The sequence below is a fragment of the Catharus ustulatus genome, chromosome 5, assembly GCF_009819885.2.
Source record: "Catharus ustulatus isolate bCatUst1 chromosome 5, bCatUst1.pri.v2, whole genome shotgun sequence".
NCBI classification, from domain to species: Eukaryota; Metazoa; Chordata; class Aves; order Passeriformes; family Turdidae; genus Catharus; species Catharus ustulatus.
The window spans coordinates 19,697,333-19,706,935 of NC_046225.1; the positions used below are offsets into that span (position 1 = coordinate 19,697,333).

At 39.3% G+C, this 9,603-nt stretch overlaps 1 protein-coding gene across 4 annotated transcripts in view; it reads left to right on the forward strand.

Annotated features, from left to right (window-relative positions):
• GRID2 (glutamate ionotropic receptor delta type subunit 2) overlaps nucleotides 1-7,834 on the forward strand; it is a 698,066-nt gene extending 690,232 nt beyond the window's left edge. Inside the window, exons 15-17 of one of the 4 annotated variants that reach the window (XR_004417944.2) lie at nucleotides 733-973; nucleotides 2,638-3,034; nucleotides 5,096-5,182. Coding sequence is in view for 2 of the 4 variants with exons in the window: in XM_033060210.1 (XP_032916101.1) it covers nucleotides 733-973; nucleotides 5,096-5,518 (664 nt within the window). In the remaining 2 variants the exon portion in view is untranslated. Of the gene's footprint in view, nucleotides 1-732; nucleotides 2,237-2,637; nucleotides 4,662-5,095 lie in introns of those variants that run through there. The other 3 variants (XR_004417943.2, XM_033060210.1, XM_033060211.2) reach the window with 3 other exon arrangements.
• Nucleotides 7,835-9,603: the final 1,769 nt, after the last annotated feature.

The window sequence follows — 9,603 nt, forward strand, 5'->3', positions numbered from 1 at the left end:
TTTTCCAAACAAAATTCTCAATTCTCCAACATTCCATCCTAGAGGAAGTGTAGTTAAACATATTGTCCTTGCAAGTTGCCTAGTAAATACCTGGCCACAGGCTGGGTGTGTAGGTCCAAGGACAAGTGAATTCTACAGCAAGGAACCTTCCTTTGCAATCATTTATCATCAGGTTGCATTCTGACATTAAGCAAGACTGGTTTAGGTCATCACTGACTGCAGTAAGTTGGTTTTTCTGTCTCTCCAAAGCAGCAAATGGAGGTAACCCAATAAAGATCCATTTACCACAACATGGTACGTAACATGGTAAATCTGAAATGTATATTCCTCCTGATTTTTTAATTGAAATGTCTCTTCTCCAATGATTAGGATGCAAAATATTGTCAGATATCTAATGGACTATGAAAGTCAGTTGACCTAGACTAGTAAAATGCAATTGAGAAAATATAGTATATGAAGTAAAACATTTTCATTGAGGCTGTTAAAAGAAGAAAAGAGATTTGTGTGTGCTTTGCTGTATCTGGAGTGGAACATAGATACATCCATATGGTCAGTCTGACAGGCGAGCCCATACCCCAAGCCTTCTTTTCTGGCTAAACCAGTCTGTGCAGGTTTGTCTGCTGCTTGGCTTTCCAAGACACATGGGAAGGTTGAGGCAGTCAGATTCACACCCTCACGCTCTCAGGTGCAGCTCCCCCACTGTAACCTCTGACTCTGTGCTTTCTCCCCAAGGATTTTGGAGCTGCAGCAGAATGGTGACATGGACGTACTGAAGCATAAGTGGTGGCCGAAGAACGGTCAGTGTGATCTTTACTCATCTGTGGATACCAAACAGAAAGGAGGTGCCCTGGACATAAAAAGTTTTGCAGGTGTTTTCTGCATCCTCGCTGCAGGGATTGTCCTATCCTGTTTCATTGCAATGTTGGAAACGTGGTGGAATAAAAGGAAAGGCTCCCGGGTTCCATCAAAAGAGGTATTAGACCCTCCATTTCTCCTGGGGAATTGTCATGCACCCTAAAGATTGCTGCCTTGACTTTATAGCACTAGAGAGGGCGGGGAATCAAATTCAGAGATACTTCATTAGCTTCCTGATTTTTTTTAAGGTAAATGATGTTCCTCAAAATCTTTCTAGCTATTCTTTCTAGAAAAGCTTGAATAAAAATAAATGTATATTGATGATGTATAAATATGCAACTATTCTGAGTAAAACACAATTGTTACTTGTAGAATAGTACATTATTAATACATCAGTATTTAGTTCATTGTTCCCATTGGTGACAGCTAATTCTCACTAAGTGTCTTGGCTTCTTCTTGAAAAATACATCCCCTAAGCTCAGTGGCTGAGTCTTTTAAAATACATTTGCAAAATTTACCTCTTTAATCAGCTGTTGGCTTCTTGAATAAGCTCATCCCCATTTTCAGAAACATTAAGCTCTTAAGACTTCCACGAACTTCAGTTCTTGTTATTTCAACTGAAGTCCAGGGAAGCAAAACTACATTAGATTTTTCAGGTTCACACCAGACTTATTTCTGAAACCTTCTGGTACAGGCTTGTTTCAGAAAATCTTGTACAGATGCCACAGAGAAATATGTTATTTTACACCTGAGATGAGTTTGCTTCTACACCTGCATGTGTAATGCTTTCCTTCCTGTGGTAATCTACCTGTCCCTCTACCAGCCATCTGAGCCTTGTGCGACTTTGCACCAAATTTCTTATAGCCATAATTAAGTTTTTACCTCTACAAAATGCTAAAAAGAAATTAGGAACAAAATTATTTATTAAAATGTCCTTGGAAGCAACACCCAAAGCTGAACCTAACTATGAGCTTTAATGTAGCACTACCACATGCAGCTTTTCTGTCTGTGTAGCCTAGGCACACCTGTGTAGCTTGTGGGGTATTGCTGTTAATTTGTGTGCGATGGTCTTGCCTTCTCTGCAGTTTCTTCATTGTGTTTATTCCTGCTAATCTAATGCTGTCTAATCAGGCAGGATTAATTACACCACCTAATTAGACAACATTGGCACTGATGTTAAAATACATTTAATCTTTTCTTGCCTGTTTTAATTCCCAAGCTTTTTTTTTTCTTTTTTTTCTTTTTTTCCTTTTTTTTCTTTTTTTCTTTTTTTCTTTTTGTTCAAGATCTGGACCGGACCATTATTAAAAGGAAAAAAAAAAAGGAATCTCTAGTCTTTAAATTGGGTTTCTCAGGAATGGAAACCATGTAGTTTCACCTGGTAAATTATTTTAAAACCCTAAAATTTACTGATTGTTGTTTAACCAAAGTTTCAGAACTTCATACTTTGTATTTATCTGATGCAAAACATGAAAATCAATAACAAAGGAAAAGAAAAAAACGCCAACACAGATATTTTACACAAGTATAGAATTTTCCACTTCAATTTTCAAATGCAGAGAAATTCATGTGTGTACTTTCCACAAATGGTATAATTTGGCCTCCATGATCTTTATTATATGGTCATTAGCTTAGCATTTAAACACTCATCTCAACATTAAATTGAAAAGCTTGGCTCAAAACTGAGTTTAACGTATGTGCTGAATGTCCCCATTATCCTGGATGTGGGGGTCATTCAGCAAAGAAATACATCTTAACTAACTTTCTTAAAATTCATTTTAGCTTCCATGAAATCCATTGGCTCTTCCAGGCCACTAGTCCAGAATCGGGGGTCAGATTGGGCCAGTTTGTGGTCAGCAAGCCAACCCTTTTTCCTGGTGGCTGCCATCTTGTGCTCCAGAATGCAAGCATTTATACTGAAAAAAAATTGTCTAATGGTTACGAAGATAACATTTCGGTCGCGTGCCAGAAGTAACCCATTCACTGATGTCTGCCTGAGTCTGCAGACAGCCTTAAACACTAGCTCTGAGAGAAGTATGAACCGCCCCAGTAATCTCAATGGGATGTTGACTCTGAAGCCTGATGATAATTTAAATGTGAAAACTGCTGAATATTTCACTACTGATCACACAAGAGAGAAGAGGAAAGATCATATTATGGAGATATGCACAATCTTACTGTGAGTGGGTCTCATTTTGGTGTATCGATTGGGTGGAGATTGGGTTGTGGGCTAAGCATGGGAGATTATCACCGCTTATATATTTTCACTGGTCTGACCCTAGCCCCAAATGCATCTCTGTAAAAGAAAAAGGAATATTTTGAGTTACTCTTAGAGGCTCAGAAGCTATGAAATTACAATCTTTTCCCAACTGGCATTTTAAATTACCAAGTATTTGTATGTTTGTTTTTTCAAAATTAAAAACAAACAAACAAACAAAAAAGAAACCAGAAAAAAAAAAAAAGAAAATATTTAGGACTGTCCCTCAGAGACATAGTCATGACTTGCACACACTAATCGAGCCTCTGTATATTTCTTTAGCTTCTGATGTGGCCCCAGTTTTCCTGCATCCATATGCAGCTCCAAATTTCTTTAGGAGATAGCGTTTGGTGAATGCGTTTGGATTTGATGTCACCTGTGTGGTTGTTATGTGCATCCATGTCTATGTCCACCTGTGAATAAACAATAGACAGAAAGCTAAGTCCGAGAAATGAGCACTGCATTTTTTCCTTTCCGTGATGAGCTCAAACCAAAGCCCTTGTGGTCAGTGATCATCCAGTCCCTGGGAGATCCCTGATGCCCTGTTCCCTTCCCCTTTTTCCCTGGTTTGTCTCCCTGTTCCTGCCCTCGGAGGGTGCAGCTCTGGAGGGGACCTGGCCTCTCAGTCTCCTTCCAGTCGGGCTCTGTGTTCGGCGTGCTGCCAGCGCAAATGTTCAGTGATCCATTCTGCTAAGCAGATGAACTCCTGCAGTTTGTTCTAGGTGTGGACTCTTTCAGAGTGCTTGACTTCATTCCTAGAGAAAGGAGGGATCTCAAGCCCATTCGGTATACTAGGAGTTTTGCCATTGATTCAGGGAGCTCTGGATCAAGCCAGTCAATGAATTTCAGTAAACAAGGCTGGAAGTCATCAGTGCACATCTATCGGCTGCCTAATTATCCTCTGTGAGGTCCTAGAGTGTGAGATATTTCTAGTGGCCTGGAAGAGCCAGTAAATTTCACAGAGATTAAGGTAAATTTTAAGGTTAGTTGAAATTTATTTTTGTTCTGAATTAGCTGAACTACTTAGGCTGAGGGAATATCCCTGTTCATGTGTACTTAATGCTGCTTTGAATCAAGCTTTGCAGCTCAGCAGAAGTATGTATGTAAACCACAGGTGATTTATTGGGTCACCTAGGGCTTTCTCCTCTTTTTTAACTTCTATGCATTTAAATTCTCAATTATAACAAACAAACCTGTTTAATTGTGTTCTCTGGGAAGAGAGATTTAAGAAGGAAAAGGGACAGAGGTAAGAGAAGCAATGATATATTATAATAAATGCATCAGGCTGCCTTCTCTTCTCACCCACAAAAGTATAATTCCATCAGAATAGATGGAATTGCTTCTTTGTAGGTAAGGAGATAATTAATCCCTCTGTTGGCATTGTAATTTAAAATTGCCTGGTGTACTCCTTTCTGTGCAATGTCAATGAGTCACCAGTGCTTGGGTTTTTTTCTCTGTATGTTCAGCTTTTCTATACCACAATTTACATTATAAAGGCAAAAAGGAACCTGAGAAGTTTCTAGCCCTTCCTTAAACCCTGAGAGGATGATAAAGATGGCAACCTGATCCCTCAGAGCCTCCCATGTTGACATCCAAATTTAGTTCTCATTGCGGAGTTGAAGAACTGGCATCATTCCAGGCATTTGAGATTATGCAGTTTACTTTTATTCAGCTGTTGCTAGTCTAACCCACCTAGCTCTGAGCTTGCCTTTTCCTGAAAATCTACCGGTGGTGCTTTGAGTTTTGTTGTTTGGATGCAGGGTTTGAATGTAGCTGTGGTGTAAGGGTCTGCCTCAGTTTGGCTTTGCCCACCTGGCTTCAGGCGGTGGGGGAGTTCGCTGGTGACATTCAGAACGTCAGCCAAGAGCCAGCTCTAGTTAATTGTACCTTGTGCTCCCTGGGCAGTGCTGATCACCCTGTGAAACTTCAGCCCAGCACAAATGGCGATGGTGAGTGGTGCCTCTTGTTTTTCTCATTCCCCAGGACGACAAGGAGATCGACCTGGAGCACCTCCACAGGCGCGTGAACAGCCTCTGCACAGACGACGACAGTCCCCATAAACAGTTCTCCACCTCATCGATTGACTTGACCCCGCTGGACATTGACACTTTACCCACACGTCAGGCACTGGAGCAAATCAGTGACTTCAGGAACACTCACATCACCACAACCACCTTCATACCAGAGCAGATCCAGACTCTGAGCCGCACGCTGTCTGCTAAAGCCGCCTCGGGATTCTCCTTCGGCAGCGTGCCTGAGCACCGAACTGGCCCTTTCAGGCACAGGGCACCCAACGGGGGCTTTTTCAGAAGCCCCATCAAAACAATGTCATCCATCCCTTACCAACCAACTCCTACCCTGGGCCTGAATATCGGTAGTGACCCAGACCGAGGCACCTCCATCTGAGCATCAGAGAAAGTTTCTTCACTGTTTCTTATTTAGGACTCCCTTTGCAAGGAGCAGCTGTAATATTGTGGGACTAACATGGATGTAACCTTTCTTCTTTTCCTCATTTTTTGGTTTTGAGGGTTGTGGTTTGGGTTTGGGATTGTTTTATTTTTATTTGTTTGGGGGTTATTTTCTGTTTAGGGGTTGTTTTGGGCTTTTTTTCTTTATTTTATTTAAGAATCAGAATTATTAGTAGCAACTCTTCCTCCTCCTCTTCTCTGCTTTCTCAGTCTGGTCTCTTCTGCCTCCCCTTATTCTCTGTACTACTTGAATCACTTACTCTTCGGTTATCACCATGTTAGGTTTTGGTTACTTCAGGCTTTTCATATACTTTAAATATAGGAAACGAGCAGCAATTCATGCATAGGAAAACCCTGACGATTACTTTACAGAAGGGCATTCGCTCCTCCTCCCCCACCGCCTTTTTTTACTATAATTGCAATAACTGAAGTATTTTTCATGTACTCTGCTGCATCCAGTCAGCGCTCCACTGCTGTGTGTCCTTTTAACTGTGGACCAAAGGCAAACCCTGCAGTTTAAAAAATTGAAAATTTAAAAAAAAAAGGCAAAAAGACAGAAAAAACAGAAAAAAATTGAAAACAAATGAAGTTCTAAGATCATTCAGGCCCCATAATATAAGAATGCAATTTTGTAGGATTACAAAAAGCCATTTCTATGCCAGTAAAGACTACAGTTAAATCTACTTTTGCACTGCAACAGTGCATATGACCTTTATGTGATTGTACAGTGTTAAAAGTTTTTCTTATGTACAGTAAACTGTATCATATGGCAGAAGCCTCTGTTGTGTTAAATTAGTATCTCATACATATATATATATACATATATACACAGAGGTATGTGTATATATATATAAATGTATATATAGCTATAAAATGGAAGCCGTTGCTATTGCAATTCATTTAATAAAGCTTTAGTAAAAATGTGTTGTATACAGGAGAGATGTACAGTGCAGGGTGTCTTTTCATTTAGAAAAGACAGGGTGCTTTAACATTATTCTGACTTGCATCGTTTGCCAACAGAGCATATTTTATACTTTTCTATTAGAGCATCCAGGGCAATTTAACATTTGTACCTAGATGTAACTCCTTTGGTTAGGTTTTTGCATTGGCTTTTGAGCATTCTATAAGGCTAATCTTGATAATTTTCCTTTTAATTAATTAAACAAATGGAATCTCTCTTAGGTATACCATGTTCATGTAAAACGGCGATAGCTCTAGAGCAGTTAAACATAGATCAAAGGTCAATAAATCCTTTTCCAAGTCAGCACAGTTGATCAATACAATAATGGTGTTAGTGGAGGAAAAAAAATAATAATAAAAAGCCCTCAAGATACACAGATGTGGCCTTAATTATAATCACCTTGTTCTAAGGGAAAAAAATATGGACAGACACTCAGTTTAACCCTTTCTATGTTAAGTTAGATTTAGAGGAGCTATGTATTTTTTACATTAGTGCCAACTGTATAAAGCAAGAAAAAGAACAGCAGTGAGAGCAAAACCGGTGCCCACTTTGGCACCAGCTTTTTCAAGTAACACTGTTACCTGTTAGAAACGTAGGAAGAGCTTTCAATTTGTAATCCTTAAACTAAAAATGCGGTTAAGTAGAAAGCAAGCAGTTTATCCTGTGAGTATTTTGGTTTGGTTTTCTTTTTAATGCAACCATACACTTATTTTAATCTAACTCATTCTTTGGCTAAGATTAATAGGAATCAGCCTATGTGATTTGCTTTAGGATAAATTAAAAGGTATATTCTTCAGATCTATTCTATTTTGATGCTAATTCTGTTCTGGGGGAGCATCTTGTACTGTCACTGTTTTTGTACTAAATCTTCAAATATTGTCTACCGTGTAAGGCAGAACAAATTCTTATCGTGCAAAAGGCCATTTTGTTTCCAGGGTAGCAAGTGTCTAAAAGCATGCACAACTTGCTTCCCCCTTGCAACATTCATGAACTCATCCACACTTCTGAGTAAAAAAAAAAAAAAAAAAAAAGAGAAAAAAAAGGGAAAAAAAAGGAAAAAAAAGAAAATTTCTTTCCAACGAGCTACGTAGGGACATACAAGATGTTGCAGTGATTTTAGCTATTAAAAAAACCTGTTAACCATGTACGATATTTAAAATAGGCCTATTTTGATGTGTTGCCTATTATACAGATACACAAAACACTTTTTGGAGGCCTCAGTTACAAGTGGCAGAGCTTTCTGTGTATAATTTGTCTAAATAATTTGTCTAATAAAATTGTTTTCTAAACTTGCGTTTCCTCCTGTTCAATTGCTGAGTGCTGTGGGATTTTCAGCCTATGGCAAGGTAATGTACTCATGGATTTGGTGCACTGCTATGGAAGGGTTTTACCCCATGGAGATGGATGAGCTCCTCAGGCTGCTGTGAGTCAGCTCAGTGAAGAGCATCTATGGAAAACACCATGTTTTACCACGTTTATCAAAGTCAGACTTAGATTTCAGAGAGCACTTCCAAACAGCATTTTGGAGAATAAGTTTAGAGTTCCTTAGCACTGACATATATGGGACATAACTTTTAGAAATACTGCATCCCACCTTCTGTTTTAGTATAATGCAGGAATTTTCTTGGAGCATGGCCTTTATTTTTACAGAATCACTTTCTGTCATTTTTATTTGCACAGAGGTTTTCTCTGGCACTGGACATACATTACCTAAAACAAATGTTTTACTGTGAGAGAAGGTAGGTCATATTTCATTCATGATGGTTTTCTCAATCTTTAAGTTTCATTAACATTTTAAACTAATGCCCTAATCATTAGCACACTGTGCTGCAACAACATCAGACATGACAATTTAACTTGCAGCATCCAAAGTCTGTCTCCTGGCTTTTTACATTCAGTGTATTTACTCAAATATTATTCCTGACCTGTTACAATTTTCTGTTAAGCTTAGCAGGCATTCAGGGGATCATTCACCTAAATAGAGGCAATGTGTCCCTGTCACACTCACAGACACACCTCTCTAGAGCCAGGTAGTTTTACAGATATGACAGATGTACTCTCTATAATGGGCTACATCATGGTGAACCCTAGGTGACACTTCCCTTTCTTTACAACAAATTCCAGGGAAGCAATAGTGTTAAAGACTGCCAAGTGCTTCTGCTGCAGTAGCTCCACCTGAGATACAAGCCAGCTGTTTATAAAGATGAGTTGTTAGCATGGTATCTGCAGTTATACGACCTTTTTGAGATACGAGCTGCAAACAAAAAGTGAGCAGTGGAAGAAAACACATTTATCTGATTTCACAGAATCACCTAGAAAGATGTTTCTATTGACCAGCAATGAATACCTGGAGATAAATAGTTCTGCTGAGCCAACCAAGTGAATGATTGCAGCCCTGAGGGACACAGCTGCAGCACAACCAGTGCCAAAGTCCTCTGTGTCTCCCTCCTGACTTCACCAAAAAAAAAAAAAAAAAGTGCTAGGATTGTTTCCTGAACAAATCGGATTTTTCAGAGTATCTTTTTCTCCTTCTTTCCTACTGATGTAGGATGCTATGAAGTGGTGAGAACATCCTTTCTGTGAACACTTGCTGGGTCATTGCAGTTTAGGGGAGGTTAATGCCCCCAGAAAGTTTAATTTCTTAACTTTGCTCAAAGGTGATGACATGAAAAGTAAACCAGCTTCTGTTGTGCATGCTCGTGGCTGTAGCTAATACAAAAAATAGTCTCCAAAACAACAAAGGCATCACACCAACACAGCCCCGCTTTAACCATTTTTCTCTCAGTACTAATTAATGTTTCCTCTTCACTCTGCAGAGCTGTTTTGAAATAAATGTCAAAACCAAGTCTCTCCCCCTTAATCTGAGTCACAGACAAAATTTTTGATAAACACTGGGCCATGAACACATTCATCTGTGTGTCATATGCAACAACAGCAGTGGGCAGCTGTGAATCATGTATCAGCTTGTTATATCTCACCCAAGGAATCATTCATGAGGTCGGAAATAGAAGCCTCCAAAAGAAGGTCAGAGCAGGGGAAGTGATTCGTAGCTTAACAAATTC